The sequence below is a fragment of the Xyrauchen texanus genome, chromosome 36 (assembly GCF_025860055.1).
Source record: "Xyrauchen texanus isolate HMW12.3.18 chromosome 36, RBS_HiC_50CHRs, whole genome shotgun sequence".
NCBI lineage: Eukaryota > Metazoa > Chordata > Actinopteri > Cypriniformes > Catostomidae > Xyrauchen > Xyrauchen texanus.
In genome coordinates this window covers 39,752,853-39,778,750 of record NC_068311.1, presented here as the reverse complement: position 1 = coordinate 39,778,750, position 25,898 = coordinate 39,752,853, and the positions used below count along the sequence as shown (strand labels likewise).

General features: G+C 41.5%; 1 protein-coding gene and 1 long non-coding RNA gene across 3 annotated transcripts in view; one reads left to right on the top strand and one right to left on the bottom strand.

Moving 5' to 3' along the window:
* Positions 1-25,898, top strand: part of LOC127629623 (uncharacterized) — a 396,489-nt gene that overhangs the window by 53,797 nt on the left and 316,794 nt on the right. The gene's annotated exons all lie outside the window — the stretch shown is intronic.
* The window catches only part of LOC127629619 (teneurin-4-like), a 410,961-nt gene that overhangs the window by 156,765 nt on the left and 228,298 nt on the right, over positions 1-25,898 (bottom strand). For both annotated transcript variants that reach the window (XM_052106743.1, XM_052106742.1), the window contains one exon: positions 15,280-15,399. In XM_052106743.1, the coding sequence (XP_051962703.1) occupies positions 15,280-15,399 (120 nt within the window). The remainder of the gene's footprint in view (positions 1-15,279; positions 15,400-25,898) is intronic.

The window sequence follows — 25,898 nt, the reverse complement described above, 5'->3', positions numbered from 1 at the left end:
CTTATATACACACACACACACCATTACCTCACATCTGTTAATTAAGTTCCAATTTTATCAGAGGGGCGGCAACAACAAAAGCTTGTTTGTTTTGTTTTTTCCAGCTCCGCCACACAATGTGACATAGTTTGCTTGGTGACGGCCGCACCTTTGTTATGGCTCTAATGACAAACGAATATTTGCCCTGACTTACACCACTGGCTAGTGCGGTGGACATAAGTCTGAAGGGCACAGACTGGACACAGCGTTGCCGGCGTTGTAAACGGTGGGGAGCAGAAGGCTTTGAGAGTGACCGGATGTACGGTTGAGAAAGGAAATTTAGGCAGGTAATCAGAATGAGGGTGCAATATTGCTTTAGCCATTCCTGGGGCAAAATCCAAGCAGGATGGCAAGACAGACAGAGCCTGCAGATCCCCAATTCTTTTTAGAAAAGTAATTGCCATAAGAAAAACCATCTTGAGAGTCAGAAGTTTATCAGATGCTGATTCTAGAGGTTCAAATTGTGTCTCAACCAGACCCCGAAGGACTATTGCTAAGTTCCATGAAGGGATCCTGGTCCTAGCAGGAGGTCTCAGACGCATGGCTTCACGAACGAAGTGAGCGAGCAGGGGATGTTTCCCCAACTGCATCCCATCAATCAAGGCATGTAAAGCCGATAGAGTGGCCACATAAACCATGAGAGTGGTGGGGAATGTGCCTGCTGATAATTTTTCCTGCAGAAAGTCCAGAACTGAAGCAATCCGGCAGTTAACTGGATCTGCATTATGTGCACTGCACCATCTTTCAAAGACACCCCATTTATTGGCATAACTTCTTCTAGTAGAGGGAGCCCTAGCACTTAGAATGGTCTCGATAACTTCAGGTGAAAGCCCAGTGTAACTCAGTTGGTACCCTTCAGGGGCCAATTATGAAGGTTCCACAGCTCGGGCCGAGGATGAAACATTGTCCCCTACGCCTGAGACAGAAGGTCCCTCCTGTCCGCACAAGGCGAGCTGTCGAGGAGAGACATTATCTCAGAGAACCATACCTTGTTCGGCCAACGCGGCGCTATCAGTAAGAGGTAGGACCCTTGTTGGCAAACTCTGGCCAAGACTCCTGTAAGGCGGGTGCCAGTGAGTCTGGGCTACTCCTCGAGAAAACAAAAGGCTCTCATGAGAATTAACATCTGAACTCTCTCTCGCAGATGTAACAGCAACATCCGAGATGCAACATACTGTGCAGCTAACACCTCCCTTCTAAAGTATCTTCATCTTACTCCTCCTCCTCACTTAAAGCTCACTAAAAACCTATGCAATGTGAAGTGTGTACAAAAAGTAACTATAACATGTTTGGTATCATTTAAAGTCTCTCAGTGCGCCTGGTAAACTGGTCTCATCCTCCCAGCCATAATGAAAAGCTAAAAGAAGTTATAAAATATGTGAAATTTGGTGTGCCCCTTAAAGGTGTGCCCTCCCCAGATCCTCCATACCTCCTGTATGTTAATCTACAGGAACCCCTCAACAGGGGACCAAAATCTAATTATAATGACAGACACCACCATTTGGTAAGCATGTTGAATTATCTGGGTATTTAAGGAGAGGCTACACATTGCTCAGGGCTCTCTGTAATCAGATCTATCCCAAACAGTTTACTGTTTGTAGTTTATTTCAGGTGATTGCAATTGTATATCTTATGTTTTGATAAAATGTCTAACTTTGACTTATCAATGTCTAATTGGAATTGATGAATTGATTATGTTACCTGGTCAATAAATTGTCAACATTTGATTTTATTCTGACTGACTCTGACATTGTGTTTCTCAAACAGATTAAATGATTCGTGATGTTACCGCAAGTCTCAAGGCCAGATTAGTGACTGACTAATATTTGGCATCGATTCAAGTGTACTTGGTTTGCAAAGACAAAAGGGAATTTCCGCTTAGAACAGCAAACGCTGCTTGACCAATCTAAATCTGGGTGTCTTACCTCTGTTTTAATTTGATGTTTCTCCAGATAAGTGTACGTGGGAAACCACGCATGGCCAATCCAAAGCTATTATAAGAGAAGTTATGTTGGTCAACTTACATCTGTAATAGTGGCCGTGACCTCTACTGAAGAAAACGCTAAGTTACATTCAAGTGTATGCAATTCCATGGGGCTATACTGAAGTATCTTTGATTGTGTATACGTGAACGTGACCGATCTCAGGTATATAGCAATTACCTCTGTTTGATGATCCAATACTGGCCGCTAGGATCGTGGAGACCATGGTGTAGAGAAAACACGCGAGGACCTCAAAGCGACATAGTTTCTTAATCTAAACGGGTAAAATATAATTAAAGAGTTAAAGGAATAATCAAACATTCGCTCACTTTTAATGATACTCAGATATCATTAAAAACCTTTTTCATTTATGGAGTCAGATGAAATAACGAGATAATACATAAGAGAAAATGTATTTCATTTAATATTGTTGTGTTATGCATAAGAAAGACTGTAACGCCGCAGAGACCTTCACCCGTATTATTGGAGACCGCCATTGGACCGATAAACGGGCTTACAAAGTGGTGACAGCCCTTCCGCGGATCTCGCGAACCAGACGAAAGCAACGCCTTTCCAGCTAACATTCAACTTGATCCCTGCCCGGACATGAGGTTTGACCTTCTCACCTATCTCCAGCTGCTGTGGTAAGTCAATCTTTATTTGCCTTTTAGAAGTGTTGAGGGGAGATTGTTTACACCTCACATTTATTAAGACCGAACCTAAAACTCCGTGGGCATAAGAATTAGACTGGAAACATGTCTTTCCAGGGAAAGCACAGCAGCTGTATAGACGGGAAATTATGGATATTTTAGGTGTGCAATTAAAAACCTCCTTGTTCGGTTAAGCTTGACAAGGGACTAAAATTAAAGTGGAGCAACAACGAATTAATATCCTGGTATTCTGCTGAGGGTGCTAAATTGAAATCAAAATCAAAATACAATAACATTCCCGCTGTAATTGTTTATTTGCTTCGTCAGAACGCACCTCGAGACCATAACCGAGAATCGAACTAACAATAGCAAATATCAAAGAAATCGAAAGATTGCGATCTGACGAATTGCAAAAGTTAAGAGCACAAGTCGAAGCCTTCACGCACGAAAGCAACAGGGTGGGCTAGACAACGCCAAGAAATGGCAAAAACAATTGATCAAATTCAAAGAAAACTTAAAACCGCAGGAATTACATATCTGCTCTCGAAGATTGCTGTGATAACTGGGTTTCCAGTAGCTGCAGTTAAACGAGCAGCACTGGATAAAACCTTTGAGCTAGAGACTCAAAATGATGATGATGACAATGTCACGCTAGGAGACAGGCCACAGAGAGAAACTCGTGAATCGAAGCTCTTGTGAACCCGCGGCCTGAAGAACCAAACCTGCAAAGCTCAGTAAAGACTCGAACAAAATCTAATGACTTGCCAAAGAAATCAGTTAATGTCGCTGTGCTTAAAACCATGACGCAACGCTGATGATGAAATCACAACAATCAGCCGCCTGCTAACATGCGAAGAATGCTCTAGACATAAACAAGTCGTAGGAATTATGCCGAGAAAAGGGCCGCTTCAACCCTACTGGGAAGCATTGATGTTACAGGCCACGGTGTACAAATTAGAAACTAGAGATGTTTGGCAAATAGCTCTCTTCACAATTCCTGAGGAGCTCAGACCAAAACTAACCACAGAGATGAAATCTGGCAACATTATGAACCGAGACAATAACTAAACCGACTGAAATGATCTACGAAGCGCCTAAAACAGGCATTATTAGACATGAGGGACCGACACATGCAGATTGGAGAAAAATATTTGAAATCAAACAAGCCAGTAATGAGTCATTTGAAACGCACGCTGAACGGTTATGGGTAACATACAAAGAACACTCAGGCCTAGAAAATGCAAACCGTGACCATGACGCATTACTACAGCTTGTTAAGAAAAATGCCAGCATCCCAGTTCAAACGGCTTTATCCAATGGTGTCGATCCGGCCGAACACACGCTCAGATCAATAGTAGACTGGGGTTCAAGAATAGAAAGCAGGTGGAGATCAAAACCCCGTAGTGTTAGCGCCTGCAAAATGGTTAACAGAAGGGAAAGGCCCAGAGAAACTTAACCAAAGATCTCAGAGCAAAATGCAATGCCATTATTGCAAAAGTGTAACCATCTCATAAGAGATTGCCAAAAAGAGAAAGAGATTTGAGAAAACAAGCAAAACATTGCCAAAAAACGCCCTATAGCCACCTGTTGAAACTATTCACAAATTTCTTCACAGAGTTTAAAAACAAAACTGCCAAAAGGGCGTGGCCCACAACGCAAACGGAATAATGGAAAATACCATCACCAATAGGGATATGTGGCCTCCATCCCCATAGGGAGATGAATGGCAGCCTGACAGGCTGATTGTTCCTGCTGAGAGTGCGGTTCAGACTATTCCTATTAACTCAAAACAGTACCAACAAGAACTGTGGAGCTCTGATGGAGAGCTGACACCGCACCTGCAGCAGGACCAACTAGTCAAGGTCACTGAAGGCATGATTTATGACTGATAAATACATCGCTCCAGAAGCCCTCCAGAAACCAGTGATAAAATCAGTTTAATTTATACTATTTTAATACAATATAGTTGTATTATAATCACATTATAATATGCATTATATTATAATGGCCATGCATGGCCACAGACGGGAAAGGTTATGCATGGCATTGCAGATGTATATTAGACATGTATATTTGTAGTGACACTGCAAACCTAACAACCTTACCGCCCTGAAAATTCTTGTGATTTGAATTTCATTGGTTCTCTTCTCAGTGCCAAGAGGGAGGAGTATACGGTCGTTGTTTGCTGTGCACCAATGCAGTGGCACATGATAATGAACCAAATCATCTCTGCTGAGAAGCACCAATTGAATTTAAAATCTGATCAGGGAACCATTCCACTGGATAGACAATGAAAAAATTTGTGTGTAAAATGCTAAACATCAGGCAAAATTTCATAACCCTAACGGACCACCGAGATCATAGGTCATAGATGATCAAACGTGTGAATAGCATCCTTAAAAAATGCTAAGCAGAAGACACATCACCAAAATGTGAATTGATTCTTTGACCACAGAGCTGTGTTGGGAGCAATAAAACAAAGCTCAGAAAGTTCCCCAGCAGAACTGGGGCTTATATTGCTCACAACAGCAGACTGTACAGACTCAACTGTGAGAACAGCTTAAGGTGCTTCACACTCCAAACTGCACTAAAATATCAGCAGTAATTCAGATCTCACCAAAGATGCTCAGTCTAATTTGATCTTTGAAATAAAATTTGCATTGACATTGCAATGGTACATGTTTCTCCCCTGATGGCACAAACCATACATTATGAGACTAAAGCTGTCTGTAACAGTTTGGCTTTGACCATCGGAGGAAAATAAAGTACCACATGTCTAAATGCAAATTAATTAAAGGTTCAACATTAACTGTTTTCTCTTTCTGTAGTTGTTCATATTTCAGGTTACAATGTCGTGAGGGACAGATGAAAAAGAATTCTGATCCCCCGCCTCAAGCCAGGACATCAATTTGGCCATGCTGGAGATGGGTGCGAAAGCAAATCTAACAGGCCATTCACACCTCACAGCTCCACAAAAACAAAAATATCTGTACGGCCTCCCGGTTTAGCACCGAACCAAAAATTATACAACACCAATTGCTCTAGATCAGGTTCCACCCATCTCCTAAACATACAGAGCACCCACTTTTATTACTGACACATCATGGAACAAAATAATGGCCAAGATTCTGAAGATACTAATCCACTGAAGATCTGGCCCGCCTCTCACATACACATAGCCTCTCACACATAGGATATTACAAACCTGTTTCCATAAAACAGGCACTATTTACAACTTTCCTTTTAAATACTGTAATATACATGGGACATGTGCATGGCTACAGTCACACATCGATGATTTAATTACTAATTGCAAGCAACAAAATTTCAACATTTCCACGCACGTATAAATCAAACCAATTGATTGTTGTTGGAATGGTTGCAAACCAGAGGGCCCCTGGTTTCCAACGCATTGCTAATAACAATATAAAAATAAAATAAGTTGACGATATGAAATGCAGATGCTTCTATCGATCCACTTCACATTTTGAAAATAGACATGTATCATCGACTATGACTTAGCCACCAAATCACACACATTAGATCATTTTGAATTAACACTGTTATTATTATTGTATATGTCTGTAACTGTGATTCTAAAATCATAGAATTAGTATTATAACTATATGTTTAATGATGCCTGCCACTGATGGAAATACTAGTTATACTGACTTTGTGGTATGTTTCCTTTAATTTAGTATCCACTGTAATATTGTATATTGATGATACATGTTCTAATTGCCTTGAACTCTGTGCCACCTTTCCTTTAATTAATTCAGATTAATTAGTCCCCTTTGCATTTTTAAATACACACTTGAGACCTGGATTACCACTGCACTGGTGACATTGATTCATTGTTTGTCTTTTCATCATGTATTACTCAACCTTTTATTGTGTCAGTTAAGTTCTTCAGAGTTTCATCTTTACATGGTCATTTAAGAAGCTGTTCAGGTGTATATGCATTGCCAGGGAGAACTCCACCTAATTGAGGTCTGCCCAGAAGACCACCAATGGAGGTGGCAGAGAATTCTTCAAAGAGTCAGATCATCATTAAAGGTACAACCAGAAGCAGATGTTTCTCCATGATGGAATGACATGTCCACTGAACAAGCCACAAATGCCTTGATGGACTCTATGAACTGAACACATGTGCTAACCTCAACCAGACACTGTGTTGCGACTTCAGATGCCTCATCAGGTCGATCAACAGACATGGCACTTGCTCTCAGCCCCTTACAGCTGCCCACCTTACAAAGACTGAAGTGACACCGCAGGAAACCCTGTGTGTGGCCCACGGTGCCAAACGGGAAAACTGTAAGGCGGGTGCCAGTGAGTCTGGGCTACTCCTCGAGAAAACAAAAGGCTCTCATGAGAATTAACATCTGAACTCTCTCTCGCAGATGTAACAGCAACATCCGAGATGCAACATACTGTGCAGCTAACACCTCCCTTCTAAAGTATCTTCATCTTACTCCTCCTCCTCACTTAAAGCTCACTAAAACCTATGCAATGTGAAGTGTGTACAAAAAGTAACTATAACATGTTTGGTATCATTTAAAGTCTCTCAGTGCGCCTGGTAAACTGGTCTCATCCTCCCAGCCATAATGAAAAGCTAAAAGAAGTTATAAAATATGTGAAATTTGGTGTGCCCCTTAAAGGTGTGCCCTCCCCAGATCCTCCATACCTCCTGTATGTTAATCTACAGGAACCCCTCAACAGGGGACCAAAATCTAATTATAATGACAGACACCACCATTTGGTAAGCATGTTGAATTATCTGGGTATTTAAGGAGAGGCGACACATTGCTCAGGGCTCTCTGTAATCAGATCGATCCCAAACAGTTTACTGTTTGTAGTTTATTTCAGGTGATTGCAATTGTATATCTTATGTTTTGATAAAATGTCTAACTTTGACTTATCAATGTCTAATTGGAATTGATGAATTGATTATGTTACCTGGTCAATAAATTGTCAACATTTGATTTTATTCTGACTGACTCTGACATTGTGTTTCTCAAACAGATTAAATGATTCGTATGTTACACGCAAGTCTAGCGCCAGATTAGTGACTGACTAATATTTGGCATCGATTCAAGTGTACTTGGTTTGCAAAGACAAAAGGGAATTTCCGCTTAGAACAGCAAACGCTGCTTGACCAATCTAAATCTGGGTGTCTTACCTCTGTTTTAATTTGATGTTTCTCCAGATAAGTGTACGTGGGAAACCACGCATGGCCAATCCAAAGCTATTATAAGAGAAGTTATGTTGGTCAACTTACATCTGTAATAGTGGCCGTGACCTCTACTGAAGAAAACGCTAAGTTACATTCAAGTGTATGCAATTCCATGGGGCTATACTGAAGTATCTTTGATTGTGTATACGTGAACGTGACCGATCTCAGGTATATAGCAATTACCTCTGTTTGATGATCCAATACTGGCCGCTAGTGATCGTGGAGACCCATGGTGTAGAGAAAACACGCGAGGACCTCAAAGCGACATAGTTTCTTAATCTAAGCGGGTAAAATATAATTAAAGAGTTAAAGGAATAATCAAACATTCGCTCACTTTTAATGATACTCAGATATCATTAAAAACCTTTTTCATTTATGGAGTCAGATGAAATAACGAGATAATACATAAGAGAAAATGTATTTCATTTAATATTGTTGTGTTGCGTACAAGAAAGACCTTCACCCGTATTATTGGAGACCGTCATTGGACCGATAAACGGGCTTACACTCCCGAGAGCAGAGAAACCGGAGGAAATGAATACAGGTGCATTCTGGGCCATGTATGTGCCATCGCATCCAGACCAAGGGGGGCTGGGTGACTCAGAGAGAAGTAGAGGGGATATTGCCTTGTCTTTTGGGAGATGAAAAGGTCCACTTCTGCTCTGTAAAATCTCAACCAGATTTGTTTCCACTCCACTCGTTGGTATTTTCTGTTGGGACAGTAAATCTGCTCCCACATTCAGGCATCCAGGGATATAAACTGCCCTGATTGACCAGAGATTTCCCTAAACCCAAAGGAGAATCTGTCGTGCCAGTCTGTTCAGCTGGCGTGAACGTAGACCTCCTTGATGGTTTATGTAAGAGACTACTGCTGTGTTGTCTACCTGCACCAGGACATGGCAGCCTCTCAGATAGTGGAGGAAGTATTTCAGAGCCAGAAATACAGCCATCATCTCGAGTTTATGTGCCAATCGAGCTGATGACCCTCCCATTCCCTTGAGCTGGACGACCACATAAGACTGCTCCCCAGTCCATCAGGAAGATGTCTGTCATTAGCAACTTGCGGCAGCAAGATGCACCTAGAGTGGGACCCAAAGTGAGGAACCGGGGTCTGAACCACATAGAAAGGGTACGGAGCGTGCCGCACGTAACCCTTATCTGCCTTAGGGGACTTGCCCTTGGATGAAATCCCCTGGCTTTGAGCCACAACTGAAACGGTCTCATGTGCAGAAGGCCCAGATGGATCACCGAAACCAGATGAGCTAAGACGATATCCCTGTGCTGTAATGCCAGTTCTTGCGACTGTGCTAGTATCAGCCAGTCGTCTATATAATTCAGAATGCGGATGCCCCGGAGACGTAAAGGAGCCAGTGCTGCATCCATGCACTTCGTGAATTTGCGGGGTGATAGGGCTAGGCCGAATGGAAGGAAATGGTAATTGTTTTACGATATTGGAAAGCTTTGCCCCGAAAGTGAACCTCAGGAACTTCCTGTGTTGTGGTAGAATTTCTAAATGAAAGTATGCATCCATGAGATCGATCGTGACCAACCAATCGCGATGTTGGATTTGAGACTCGACCGTCTTGACGTTAGCATCTGTAGAGGGGGTCCTGACTGAGCAATTCAAGCTTTGAAGGTCTAAAATTGGATGCAACCCCCCACCATTCTTGGGAACCAGGAAGTATTTGCTGTAATAACCTGACTCTTTCTCTGGAAGGGGAACATGTTCTATGGCCCCTTTGACCAAGAGATTTTGCAGTTCTTTCCACAGTAGACATGCTTGTTCTGGTTTCATGGTAGTGGAATCCACAACGCGGAGGACGGCCAGCTAATTGAATTCTGTAGCCATTTCCTACTGTTCTTAGAACCCACATAGAAACACCTGACAGTAGCTTCCACGCTGCTAGGTTTTCTGAGCTGGGAATACATTTTGACACTTCCTGTTGAGGGGATGTCGAGTGTTCCGTGTGGCAGTAGGGGCGTGGTCAAGCGCCCGTCCGGGAGAAGAAAGCGGTAAGGGCGCTTACACCTGAGCTAACACCTGTCTCTAATTCCAGTGAGCACGAGGAGAGCGGCATAAAAGCAGACACGGAGCCTCCAGTCGGGAGAACCTGACAAGCCAACCCAGTGTGCTTGTGTTCTATTCTATTGTATTGTATTATATTATATTATAGTGTATCTTTGTAAAGTGTTGGGATAAAGACGGCAATTAAAGCCTTACCTTTTAGTTGGAGCCTCGTTTCCTGTCATCCTTCCCGTGAGGATTGTTACACTGGTGTTGAAACCCAGGAATTAAAAAAAATAAACATTCCAAGCTTGGAGAAAGGTCGCCCCATAGAGTCCTCCCAGCTTGCGGAGGTCCTCCAGTCCCTCGCGACGTTACACCAAAGCCACCAGCAATCCCTGCTTGAGCTCCTGCAGGACCAAGTTTTTTTTTAAATCATGCGGGCTCAGGCAGAGGACAGGCACGCCATCCGGAGCCTCCTCAGCCAGGAGACCGTGTCGGCCACAACCGCGACCCCGGACACCCGCGCTACGCTGCCCCCGCCCACGTTACAGAAGATGGGGGCAGCAGATGATCCTGAGGCCTTCCTCGATTTGTTTGAGCGCAGGGCAGAAATCTGGGGCTTGCAGCTCGAACAGTGGGCAGCCCGCCTAATTCCTCTCCTGTCCGGGGAAGCTCAACTTGCGGCAAAACAACTGCCGGCGACGAACCTCCTGGCCTATACAGACCTGAAGAGAGCCATTCTGCAACGGGTCGGTTGGAGCCCGGAAGAGAATCGCCAACTCTTCCGGGGCATGAAGTTATAAAAGTCCAATCGGCCGTTTGCGTTTGCTCAATGGCTCCGGGACGCCTGTCGGAGGTGGCTGCTTGCGGGGGACCGCGACGTCGAGGGAGTGATCGATCAGGTGGTACTGGAGCAATTCGTCCAACGGCTGCCCCGGAAAACGGCGGAGTGGGTCCAGTGCCAATGTCCGGCGTCGCTGGAGGAGGCTGTTCGTCTGGCGGAGGACCATTTGACGGCGATCCCGAGGGCGGACGAGCCCTCTTCTCTCTCTCTCTCCCCTTCCCCTGTGTCTGCACCCCCCTCCTCCCCCTCCCCTGTGTTCTCTCGCTCTGTTCTCTCCCCAGGGCCCGTTCCTGCCCCGCACAGGCATGGAGTGTATGTGCGACCAGCTTCCAGGCCTTGGGAGAATGCTCCTTCCCCGTCCTTCAGCCGCTCTCCTCATCAGGTGGGGGTGCCCGCTAGCACAAGTGTGGGCGTAACGCCTGGGCCGGCCTGTTGGATGTGCGGGGACCCGGACCACTTCCGGGATCAGTGTCCGCTGATGGAGGTGGGGACGGTGGTGCGGGACTCCGACATCCTGCAGGCTTCCCCTGATCGGGCTGGAGCATACCGGATTCCGGAAAGGATCAGGGGGGTGTTTACCAAGCTTTGCTGGATACCGGCTGCAATCAGACCACCATCCACCAACGCTTGGTTCAACACGGGGCTTTGGGTTTAGCTAAACTGGTGAGGGTGAGGTGTGTGCACGGGGATGTTCACAAGTATCCCATGGTGAATTTGGCAATTAAATTCAGGGCAAGAAACCATAGTGTGGAGGCAGCGGTTAGTTCCCGCATCACTCATCCGCTAATCTTGGTTACTGATTGGCCGAATTTTTTAGATATTTTAGAGGGTATTTGCGCGGATTGGTCCTGCATAAAGAGGTGTGCGATGCTTTGGCAGGGGAGGCGGAGCCGGGGTCGTCCTCGGCTGCTCTGAATGATGAGGGAAGCTGCGAGGTGGCCACCCCTTAAACATGCTCTTGACCAAGTGAGAGTAATTGATGGTCAACAGCTCCGGCCAGGCATTGCCATTTCATACCCATATTTTGCCATGATTAAAGATTGGCTATATAGAGTGACGCAGTACACTCAAACAAAGGAGGAAGTGACTCAATTGTTGATTCCACGGAGCCGCCGGGAAATGGTTTTCCAGGCGGCTCACTATAATCCTATGGCCGGTCACCTAGGGGAACGAAAAACACTTCTCCGTCTAATAGCCTGTTTCTATTGGCCGGGCATTGGCGGTGACATCCACAGGTGGTGTGTGGCGTGCCGTGAATGTCAGCTGGTAAACCCACCGGCCACCCCAAAAGCGCCATTGCGCCCTCTACCAGTGATCGAGGTCCCCTTCGAAAGAATTGGGATGGACCTCGTCGGGCCATTAGAATGGTCAGTACGCGGACATCGCTTCGTGTTAGTCCTAGTGGATTACGCGACGCGATATCCGGAAGCAGTGCCTCTGAGCAACATCTCCTCACGTAGTGTTGCAGGGGCACTCTTTAAGATAATCTCCCGGGTGGGGATTCCGAAAGAAATCCTCACCGATCAAGGCACGACTTTTGTCATGAACACCCGCGAACTTTACGAGCTCTTGGGCATTAAGTCGATTCGCACTAGCGTTTACCATCCCCAGACCGATGGCCTAGTGGAACAATTTAATAAAACGCTCAAGATCGTAAATTCGTACACGATGACGTTAGAAATTGGGATAAGTGGCTAGACCCCCCTGTTGTTTGCAGTATGAGGGGTCCCGCAAGCCTCCACAGGGTTCTCCCCGTTTGAGCTGCTGTACGGGCGATGCCCACGCAGGGTCCTTGACGTCATCCGCGAAGCTTGGGAGGAGGGACCTTCTAATAGCAAAAATGAAATTCAGTTCGTTCTCGATCTTAGAGCAAACTCCACACACTGGGGCGACTAACACAGGAGAATTTGCTCAAGAACGGCAACGCCGGCTGTATGACGGGTGCTCGGCTATGGGAATTTGCGGTAAGGGCGCTTACACCTGAGCTAACACCTGTCTCTAATTCCAGTGAGCACGAGGAGAGCGGCATAAAAGCAGACACAGAGCCTCCAGTCGGGAGAACCCGACAAGCCAACCCAGTGTGCTTGTGTTCTATTCTATTCTATTCTATTCTATTCTATTCTATTCTATTCTATTCTATTGTATTATATTATATTATAGTGTATCTTTGTAAAGTGTTGGGAGAAAGACGGCAATTAAAGCCTTACCTTTTAGTTGGAGCCTCATTTCCTGTCATCCTTCCAGTGAGGGTTGTTACATTCCGTTTCCTGGACTATGGCAGGAAGCAACGGAACACCTAACATTTCGCTGGAAACCGCTAACTCCCAAAACACCAGAGGCGGTGGGAATGGAGAGGATTCGTGGGAGTAACGGGTGGCGGGAATAGAGAGGTTTCGTGGGGTAACGGGAAGGTACAGGTGGATGTTTCACGTGCCCTGTACCGAAGGGGGCTACCCCAACAAGGCTCTTCTTTCAGATGACGGCCCTGAGGTCTTGATTTGGGGGATGCTGAGGATGATGAACAGGCCCCCAGTCTCTATGAGGGGAGCGCGATTCGCCACACTCAGTTTTTGAGCCTCCCTTCTAGAAGGGGTGGGGCTGGGGGGCCCTCCCCCTGAAGAAATTGCCCAAAGGCCTCCTCAAGACTCTTTGGCTCCTGGAACCTGGTGATGACCGTGTTCATAGCCAAATAAGCCAGAAAGTGAAACCGGGGCATCGAGGAGGAAAACTTTGTCCTTGTCTCTGATGCCCGACAGGTTGAGCCATATGTGTCTCTCCGTGCTGACCAAAGCAGCCATAGACCGGCCAATGGCACGAGCCGTCTGTTTGGTCTTGCGGAGAGACAGATCCGTGGCTCAACAAAGCTCTGATAAAGCCTCGTCATCGACCGTGTTGCCCGCACTCAAGTCCTTCAACAGGTCAGCCTGGTACGTCTGTAACACTGCCATAGTGTGCAGGGAAGCACCAGCCTGACCTGCTGCCTGATAAGCTTTCCCCACAAGCGTAGAGGTGATCTTGCATGGCTTTGTGGGGAGAGTGGGTCTCTTTAGCGATGATGCCGAGATAGGCGAGAGATAACCCGCAAGTGTCTCTTCTACCTGTGGCATCACGGAATACCACCATGCCTCAGCACCCACAATCGTCGAATATGCCGACATTGAGGGCACGAAGACACAGGAAGTATAATTTTTCCTCCATGAATGAGAAAGCTCATCACGGAGGTCATCAAAGAAAGGAAGGGACTGATGTGGCTTTCCCTTCCCTTGGCCACCAGACAGAAATATGTCTCCAGTTTGGAGCGCTTGGGGGTCTCTTGTTCGCGTGGCCATTCTAATTGAATCCTGGCCACTGCCTGAGTAACCACCTCGAGTAATTCCTCAGCCGCTTTATTATCATGCGAACGCTCAGAGGTGGGTAACTCGAAGTCCGCAGACTCAAGAGATTCAAGGTCCCGCTCATGAACCGAAGAGTCGCCGAAGCAAGCTTCAGGATCACGAGAAGGACCGGCTGGATCTGGGGTGAGAGAGCGAGCAATAGGGATGGACCCGTCTCTCGCTGCTCAGCCAGATCCATACAAGAGCCCCACAATGGAAGAGTGGGCGCTGACTCTCGGAAGTAAGCAATACGAGTGCGAAGCATTTTGACTGAGAACAGATCGCAATGCTTGCACCCACCCAACCCCAACGCAAGAGCAGCATGCTCTTCCCCCAAACACACAAAACAAAACGTGTCCCTCTCAGCCATAGAGCGTAAACATAGGAACACACACCGCTTGCTTTGTTTATCAGTCATTCTTTTTTCTTTTTTTTTGAAAGATAAATGTTTCTGTGCACTGCCTAACAAATTTTTACTCCTAACAGAGGAAAGTAGAAAGTTCTGACAGGTCAAGAAGCACAACACACACAGAGTGATCTGAAGACAAAAGATCTGACGATGCACTTGTGGCGCATCTATTTATAGCCCCTGTACCGGCGCATCCTAATGATGTCAACGGCGGAGGCTATAAATTCTAGTCAATTTCATTATAGTGTTGCACAAATATTCACAGCTGGTCATTCCCAAAGCGCTAAATCAGTGCAGCATCAAAGTGTATCTTTTTGATAGGGAACATGGTGACACAGTGGACATTCTGTGAGGTTTGAACCTAGAACCTACAAAACACCAAGAAGTTAATCTGTGTAAAACAAAACAAAACGAAAACTATACTAAACTAAACCACACTGAACTAAACTAAACTAAACTAAACTAAACAACAAAAATAATAATAAAAAAAATTACAAAAATATGAGTACAAAAGAGAATTAAGAAATTTTTGTAAATTTAAGTAAATTCTTAAATTGTTATGGGTGTAATGGCTAAAGGCAGCTTTATCTATTTTAAGTCCACATTAAAGCATGGTAAAAAAAATAAAATTTAAATCATCTTTAGAAGACCCCTTTCTACAATCTGAAACGTATTTTGACAGATGGTCAGAAGGTACATGGGTGTATTCAGCTATTCATTTTAAGGCCGCTGCATTTTACCTGCCATCCTGTCTGGTGATGGTATATCCATAGGCTGGTTTGTTGATGAAGCTGATATTCACACCGACCAGCGGAGTCCCATCTGAGGTCACCACTTGTCCCCGGATAACACAAGCATGACTGCAAGGTGACCAAAGAAAATGCAAATTTTAAATTGGGTCATGTTTCAGCACAGAAGACCACATCAGGTGCTATTTCTAAACACTCACATAATAAATTAAACTAATCCCATAGCTCTAAGTAATCATTTACATGGTCTTAGGAGCAAAATATAATAACTAAAAAACTGGATAGTATTTGTGTCTTTGCAGCTCTTTGAGAGAACAATACAAAAGTATGAGGGCTTTCAGTCACAGCGGATATCAGGGCTTGAACCTGTCTCTTTGTCTGATGTTATCTGCTGGTCTAAAGAGCTCAGACATTCTGATCGATATGAAAAAGTCAAACTCAGTTTCATAAAATCCTGAACAAGAGGAAAAACAACTCCCTGCAAGACAGAGACTTTAAATTATGATTCAGGCTGTTGTGAAAAAGATTACAAAGTTAAAAAAAAAACTTAAAAAAAAAACAACATAATCCTGAGAGCAGAATATATTATTTTAACCCCTACATGCAAGGTAATTTTGCCAAACACTTTAGAGACCCGGCACGTATATCTATCACAAATGGAACTACAAAATGCCCAAATAGTGCAAAATGTTCTAAATATTTTCAAGACTAGGATAAATTAATATTATAAATATATTTTGATATATTTTAATGCTTTATTTTTCATATATGAGATTATGCAACAAATGATAGATCAGCATTCATTACTTCCACGCTAAAATATTATGAGACGTACAGTAACTGGCTGTGAAACACATATTGAGCTACACATAACATACATGCCCTAAATAGATAAATAAGAGTCTAAATAGACTGTACAACTTAGACAATTTCTGTACTACAGCCAAATTGCGATAGTCATTGACTATAGTTTACTTCCATGGAATACTAATAATCCACCATTGTTGTGCAGAAAACTGACATGATATAGTAGTCATTTGACTAAAAATAGCCTGCTTTGCTTCAGTGAGGCTGAGCGGATGACAGCCTATATTCTGTGTTTCATTTGTTTCTTTTTGCTTTATAAACAACACGTGATGTGATTTGGAAGACACCACTATTAATCTTTTTTAACCCAGCATACACCCTTTAACAACAGTTGCAATCAAAATTGCATTAAACGATTAATAGAAAAAACATAAACCCACATCTTGACAATTCATAATATAAATTAAACCTGGAAATACAATTTTAGTATTTTGCATTTTGAGATTCACTGAAAAGCATTGAATGAATAATTGATCGGCTTGTGATGCACCAATGTCTTGGACGCGCACCACAAGTCTTGTAATAGTGTTTAGCCTCCCATTCAGCTAATGAAAACACCCTAACTAATCTTGTGTAGGATTTACATCAAGATGTAGATTGAAATTAATTTGCATAAAATAGCCTGCTCCTCTTTTGCTGTTGAATGCATGCTAGTGTTTACCCCTCCTCTGCTCTAAAACATGGATGAGGTAGAGGGGGTGGAATGAGGTCCCGGGTCACTAAAGACCCAAGGTATGCATTTAAGGGTTAATGTTAAAAATGTATTAGCATATTTAGATATTAACATTTACCACGATTTATAAATGTTATATAAATAAATATTATCTATTGTATTTTTGTTCCGTCCCAGAGAGGCTAACTTTATGCTAATTTAGGCAGCCTCCCACCTTCAGCAGTCCTTGGCTCAGCTCTGTGTCCCTGTAAACAAAGCTAGCATAGATAGTGTGCTAACTCACAGCCCCACCAGTATATCTATTATAAGACTGCAAGCGAGTCAAATAGAAAAAAGAGAGAGAGTGACAGTGAAAGATCACTAAAGAAAGAGCAGAGAGATAGAAAGAAAGAGAATAAAATGTGCAAAGCATTAGTCTATCTACAGCATCGCTTGAGGTGACAGTTTGATTTAGAGACTTCTCATTCTAAAGGGGCAGCGATGCACGTTTTCACAGAGAGCACTGAGTGGAACTGTTGTCTCAGTGCCACAGCGAAATATGGCGAGCTGATTCAACAACTCCCAGACAAATTACTTACTTAATTAATATTTAGATAAAACGGACATGAAGAAGATAAAGGTGAGAGAGGGAACTGTGAAGAGATCATTATGAAAAATCGAAACATTCATTCTGAACTCCCAGCCCCTTGAGGAACACGGAAGGTGATTTATAAAGTCAGATATGACAGCAACATTTCTACGACAGAAATATCACAAGATCACAATCTTGACAACTGTGTAATTTTAGTGCAGAGAAGCAAATTATAGGCTACATCAAACTTGATATTAGAAAATACGCCTAAGTAATTAAGAAAGAATGCATGGTAAACTGTCTAGATAAGCAATTTCTGGGAGCATGTTATGAAGCGTTTTTGTACGTGCAAAGTGTTTAGAGTGTCATGTGTTTGGGAAACTGCACAAATACAAGGGAATGTCTTATTGGGTGTTCCATTGTTTCAAAGAAAACTAATGCATATTGGGCAAATATAATGTTTTCAAAACCATACTTAAAAAGTAAAACTTCTTTACCATTGTAATTTCATTGGATAAATAGATTTGTACATTTTCTAAAGACAATGTGTAGCTTTGTTTATGCAAAATGCTACTATGACACAAAAGTGTTAAAAATATCATCAAAGTCAAATGAGCCAACATGCAAATCTCTATGTTCACTAGAATATGGCTCAGGTTCCTCTTTCAATGTAAATCTATGGGATTTTTTCACCCATTTATCTGGTGAAAATCAGATTGTACTTTGAATTGTGGTAAAGCGCAACAGTTCCCACCCACTTTTTCAGCCATCTTGGTTCCGGAAGTATTATTCCTATTCATTTTATCCATAGGCATTTCATAAAACTCTCCATAAAAGCGTTCTAAGCCATGAACCAAATCAACCACCTCCGAAGCACTGCGAATGTCATAATAGAAATAAAACCAATGGAAAAATTTAAAGATATTGATTTCAATGGTAGGTTAAAAGTATAGAAACAATACATTTTAAGTTTATTGCAAAATTTTTAGATATACATATACAAATATACAAGTATTTTGAGAATTGAAGGACCAGTTGTGTCCTTGTAATGGGAGCGGGTGGTCATTGCAGAACTCTGTAGTTCTTGGTAGTTGGGTAGTAAAGTTTTCCACCAGGAATTCCACAATTAAACATGACTGTTTGTTTGATTATTATTTTTTTTTAAGTTAAAGTAACGCAGCGTGATGGCTTCAGCAGAAGCATATAATTGATTAACAACCTTGCAGCTCAAATTGGGTCTGTCTTTAAATGTTTCTAAGTTATCATTAAAAAATTAGTTCCATATGGAAAATATGAATGGTATTTTAGCTTCATGAATCCTACTGCAGCACTCTATAGCACATTTATACTAAGAAAAGTAATAGCACAGTTATATGCAATTGCTATAGTATTTCTAGCCTTAGCAAGCACCTTTAATTACTTAAAAAAAAAAAAAAACCTGAAAGGGGCTAAAAATAAACACACGCCCTTGCATTATGCCTGTGTTTCAAAAGTATTCTTCCTTTTCCCAGAACCAGTGATGTGTTGTAAATAGGCTAAATGGAGATAAATAATGGGCGATCTCTGGCCGTCCCCCTCCACATCTCCAAATAATGGTGAAAGTGGCTAAGTACACTCAGATGCAGAAAAAACAAACATCTTGACCCCAGTACATCTCCAGCCAAGTGCATTTACTATTTTGTGCAATCTCCATTATTCAGATAGACAGAGTGAATACAGTAAATACTAAAAGATATAAGAACATTTGGAAAGTTTCAGAAAGGGACGATGGGTGACTTTGATCATTGCCATCCATGTACTTGGTTGTGGTGGTGTGCATTGTCAAGACGTGCATTTCTGATATGTCTCCAAACATGCAGAGGTGGTTATGAAATCAATAAAAGGCTTGATCAGGTGATGGCAAGGGACTCTTTGAGACCAGCTGAGGCCATGTTTAAAAGCTTTATCTGGATTTGAGAGCTGCTGTCAGTCTCTCTCATATCTGTCAGTGGGCGGAAGAATGAAGAACAAATAAATAATATATAAGGACTGATATTTTTTATGAATCGAGGTCTCCGATCTTGTGGCTGGTGGGCAGCTTCAAAAGCTCTTATTTATTTATGCTTCTTTTATCTTGGGAGATGGTAATGAAGACCGAGACTTTCTTCTTGCAATAATGAAGTGGGTCTCGAGAGACTCCCTACTGAGTCTCAAAAATGTCATCTTGGGAAAATGCCACACTGTACACATGAATGGTGGCTGACAAAAGACCATATCAAACAAAGTCCAGTGTTTAATTTCTCAAGCAAGAGAGCAGCTGAGGTTATGAACATCAAAATCTCTGACGCAAGGTGATTGATGGCACCATGATTTATGCAAGAGGAGAACGTCTGGTAGATAGGACTGAGGGGCAACTGCTGCATAGGGGAGAGAGGACTGGTCTCAGCTTTAAAGTAATCAGAGTCTCATTAGAACGGCACAGGTTAGACAAACGGAGTCCGTACTTGCCAGAGTATGTCATTATTTACTCACCCTCATGTTTTTTCATGGAACACATAAGTACAAATTTCTGAATATTTTTCATACAAATCTGTTATAATTCAGACGAGGGCAGACAAGGAGTGAGGATCTAAATGCAGCTTTTTAATGAAAAAGGTGAACCTGACAACACAAAATAACAAAACAATACAGGGAACAAACAAAACATCCACGAGGGGAAAATAAAGTATAAACATGAGAAACATCAACGGAGGGCACGGGCAGGAACACAATCAAGAACAACCATAACATACATTTGACGAATGAACAAACAACAGGGCTTAAATACAGAAGGATGATGATTAAATTACATGCAGGTGAGAACAATGAGTGATGAGGGCAGGGGATTATGGGAAGTGTAGTTCGGGACAGGTGACGGGAGAAACACAGAACAGACAACGGGGAATCGTGACAAAATCAAGCTCTTGCAATACAATGATAGTTCATAGTGACATGGCCTGTAAAGTAAAAGTAATTAAAGTAGTGAATACAATTTATTTTATGCTATATTTCAAGTATCCTAAAGCAGCGTTTCCCAACCGGGAATTTCTCAAATCCAAAAAAAGCATATAAAACAATTTTTCAAAACAGAATATCATTCATTTCTTTATAATAAAAAGTAATAATGATAATAATAATATTGTGTCTCTCTCACTCGCACGTGCAGCAATCCACAGCTTACTGGACGCGTGACGAGAGCACAATGATCCAAGGAAGTGCATTGTTATAACGTTTCTCTGCAAGCTAGGGAGATGATAAAACAATCACTCTTGATTATAATTAACGGAGCTCTCTACAAGGCAAGTCCATACCATAGGATCAATCTAGATTTCCCTCGTCACATCATGGTACTTGCTCATACTGTATTACAGCACCTTTGAAAACAAAGGCAGAAATAAAACAAATTCTTTGTGTATAATGCCCTAGAATAGCTGCAAGGTGACGAGAAATGCTTACAACGGACTATTTTATCATCCTCATCTCCATCTGACCCATACAGGTATTTTTTGCCTTGTGAATCAGTAATTATAAGTAGTTAATAATAAATAGACCTGTGTATTGATTTATACAGTATAATATAGTAATGCACCAATATGGAATTTCTAGGCCGATACCAATAATTCACAGCTCATTGTGGCCGATATCGTTAACCGAAATTTTGAAAAACATAAAAAAATGTAATCCTTTAACCTGGAACTGCTAGCTAATTAATTTAATCTTCACATTTGAAAAAAACATAAATAAATAAATAAATAAATAAATATAAATATATATATATATATATATATATATATATATATATATATATATATATACACATGCAGCTATTTAACCTGTTGATATGCAATCGTGTGGTGACGTCACTCTGCTTACATTTAATATATAATTTACCATCAATAAATGTAATTAATGTTAACAAATTATACATCTTTTCAAAGGTCTAAGGGTTCAACATTGATATCCGATCTCTGTTTCACAATGGCAATGCTCCAGAAACAGCAATTTTGTTATTCATGCAATATCAAAACGGGACTTCATACCTTTATTATGAAAAACATTCAATAGCACTTTTTGTCCATAAAAGTGATATATCTGAGAAATATTGATATATTCTCCATTGTTTACATGAGATCTCGCCTGAAAGAATTACCCTTCGTCATCGTTCTTCAACACACTATGCAATCTGAGCAACATTCATGTTGTAAAATTGTATATTATCTCATATATTAGAGTCTCATAAACAAAACAAGTCTGTCTCCATAGTCTGTTTTTAAAAATGCGGTGTAGTTTTATTCATAAAAGCCGAGCAGTGCCGTCAGATTCAGTGTTGTAAATTGAGCGGAGCCTCAATTGTACTCTGTAAGCATCCAGCGATTTTACAGAGAAAAAAAGCTTGCAGAAACCTCATTTTTTGTTAGATCATCTTCAAATTTGAAACATAACTTCTTTAGACTTGTGGCTTTGAGAACACTGCATTTCTGGGTTGTCTTGGCACTTTTATTATTGTTTTTTTAGATTATAAAAACATGTTCAGCACAAAATATTTCCATTACTATAAACTTCAGCTTCTCTAACTTTAAAAAATAACAACATATATAAATTCTCAAACTTGGGAAATAAAGCCCAAAGTGTCTTCTTTCAAAAGATACTAAAACTGTGTCCATATTCCAAAGGGTCCAGTAAATACAACCATTTAAGTTCAGGTATATCATTTTCATGGTTTGTGCTAAAAAAAGGGGTCGCACATCAACCGGTTAAGGTTTGGTGTATGTAATATGAACCATAAATATGCCTATATTACAGATGTTTGATGATTTGCATGACAAATAAATAATAAAGAGTTGCATAAATTGTTTGAAGTCTTTACGGTTATCCTGATGACATGCTCTGATAAAGAATAAGGATCATCTAACAATAATGCATTAAACCAAAATGAGGCAATAAACAGCATGAAATTAACATTAAACAATACACATACAATACAAACATTAATCTCTGTATACATGGTGTAATATTTATTCTAGCAATAAGATTGTGGTAGTTTGTGTGTATGTACATTTAAAGAAAAATTTTAGTAAACAAGTTTGCAGTAAACCTACGGAGCCCCCGAAGTGACCTGTGCAAAAAAAAAATCTAAGAGAATTTCGCGTGCGCACGAGAAACTTTCGCGTCGCACGAGAAACTTCGCGTCGCGACGAGATACTTTCGCGTGCGCACGAGATACTTCGCGTGCGCACGAGAAACTATGGCGTGCGCACGAGATACTTTCGCGTCGCGACGAAACTATCGCGTGCGCCGAGAAACTTCGCGTCGCGACGAACTATCGCGTGCGCACGAGATACTTCAGCGTCGCGCACGAGAAACTATCGCGTGCGCCACGAGATACTTTCGCGTGCGCACGCGTTACAGTTTCCGGTGTGTGTATAGCTCTTTTCCGATTACGTCATTGCCATCATTCATTTACTCAAAGATACTGAGAGCATGGATGCGCATGAATTTATAGAGATATATTTTAAACTTGGCCTTCAATACAAAGACATTACTGTCTATGACATTTGTAATACTGTCATGGCTGAGACACGCTTTGATCTGCCAAAGGACACTAATCAAGCAATAGACTTGTACTTGTACTTGCATTTAACACGAGAACTACCGAATTATATAACTACTAGAATGGCCATAGTGGTCATTCTGACCGTTAGACTGTACCAAATGTCATGTCATATTTACATTCGAAACTTCTATTGAGGTTTTAGAATGAAGCTTCTAATGTCTGTCAGTCATATTTTATATCGTCATCACCCTAAAAATGTATTGAATAAAATAGAATAATATGGATCAAATGGAGCCAAGCTGAACGCAGATAGTCCTACATAATACTGATCTTTTTTGTAATATATAATAGTGCTAGACTATACACAAACATAGGCCTATATATATTATATATTAGCTGCTAGACTGCCCCGGAGGAAGGTGCGTGCCTCGCTTTGTGTACAGCAAGTTTTTTCACTGGAATCAAAATCCATGAATAAATGAATCTGTTATATTAATAATAAACACCAGGACACGAAATTTTAATTCTAATGAATGTGAAAATGTATTAGTTCATCGACAACCACAGAACTTGCTATTGTAGCTGATTGATACAAATTTGATTATTTATATTCTATTATTTTCTTTGTAAAATAAAAACAAATCAATGCAATAGCTTATAAAAACATCACCAATGTGTATTTCAATGCATAGTAAAAACCTTAGACATGTATGAATCACATATAGGCCAAACCCAAAATGGCCAAAACAGTTAATAAAGAATATGAACATTCAGCTAAACTGTGGGAAAACTGATTTAGAAAGCAATATTTGTTTTACTGTGAGCAAAAATATCATGCTGTAAAACTATAATGAAAATATTATGCTGTAAAATCATTATGAACGAATTCTCCTAAAAGTGGGCTCACTTGAACAAAAAAGGGGGCCCCATTTTAGGAGAATAATTTAATATAAATAATCAAATTTGTATCTGTAATCAGCTACAATAGCAAGTTCTGTGGTTGTCGATGAACTAATACATTTTCACATTCATTAGAATTAAAATTTCGTGTCCTGGTGTTTATTATTAATATAACAGATTCATTTATTCATGGATTTTGATTCCAGTGGCGGCTGCATAGGATTGTTTCCAATTTCCAATAAATCCAGAGCGTTGTAAAGTCCAAAAGTCAACATGTTTTGAAAAAGGATAGATGTAATAATTTCCAAAATTCACAACATGTTTTTATCTAACGAAATATTCCGCCTCAATCCATGTTTGTTGGCGTTTAGACTTTCAAAACCCTTTTCACTGTGGTGGAAAAAAACTTGCTGTACACAAAGCGAGGCACGCACCTTCCGGGCAGTCTAGCAGCTAATATATAATATATATAGGCCTATGTATGTGTATAGTCTAGCACTATTATATATTACAAAAAAGATCAGTATATGTAGGACTATCTCATGTCAGCTATGCTCCATTTGATCCATATTATTCTATTTTATTCAATACATTTTTAGGGTGATGACGATATAAAATATGACGACAGACATTAGAAGCTTCATTCTAAAACCTCAATAGAAGTTTCGAATGTAAATATGACATGACATTTGGTACAGTCTAACGGTCAGAATGACCACTATGGCCATTCTAGTAGTTATATAATTCGTAGTTCTCGTGTTAAATGCAAGTACAAGTACAAGTCTATTGCTTGATTAGTGTCCTTTGGCAGATCAAAGCGTGTCTCAGCCATGACAGTATTACAAATGTCATAGACAGTAATGTCTTTGTATTGAAGGCCAAGTTTAAAATATATCTCTATAAATTCATGCGCATCCATGCTCTCAGTATCTTTGAGTAAATGAATGATGGCAATGACGTAATCGAAAAGAGCTATACACACACCGAACTGTAACGCGCGACGCCGAAGTATCTCGTGCGACGCTGATAGTCTGCGCGCGACGCAAGTATCTCGTGCGCGACGCTGAAGTTCCGGCGCACGCCGAAAGTTTCTCGTGCGCGACGCTGATAGCTGCGGCGCACGCGAAGTATCTCGTCGCGACGCCATAGTTTCTCGTGCGCGACGCGATAGTTTCTCGTGGCGACGCGAGTATCTCGTGCGCACGCGATAGTTCTCGTGGCGACGCGAAAGTTTCTCGGCATGACGCGATAGTTTCTCGTGCACGCGAAATTCTCTTAGATTTTTTTTTGCACAGGTCACTTCGGGGCTCCGTAGTAAACAACAAATTTTTTAAGATTCCATGGGAAACCTGAATTTCAAGAAAGTTTATTTGGGGCTGGCTGCCATTTTGGATGAGGAGAGCTTGCGGTGGACAACACAAAGTTTTTGCCAAAAAGTTCAAATGTAAATTAAATGTAAAAAAAAAAAGGTAAAAAGAGTTTTTTTTTGCTATAATTTTTTTTGAAGTTACGTTATATTACATTACGTTTAGTTTGCAAATCCACAGTATATTAAACGTTTGTCTGCATGAGGCTAATTAGATGTGCACATCTTCACACTCGGACAAACACAAAGGAGCCCGCAGATTTTTTCACCAGGCAGATAACCCTAACCGAAATCATAAATTGTGCTTCTTTTCCTCAGATTATGCCCAAAATTATAATTTTCCCAGTTTGTATAGCTAATGAACATGCGTGTTCTCGAATTAAATGAAGTCTGTATCTAAAAGGTGATTGGCTCTTCTACAAAAAAGGCGGGACTTCCTTTCTACATCCGTTGACCGTGGGCTGCCTTTGGGCTTTCCAATTTATCCCATTCATTTGAATAGATGTCCAACTCTGCTAAATGGTCTCTGTTAAATCCATGTCTTCAGAAGCAATATGACCGGTGTAGGTGAGAAACAGATACAAATGTAAGTAATTTTTTACTATAAATTCTCCTCCCTGCCCAGTAGTAAAAAAAGTGAATCACCAAAAGCAAGGTAAGA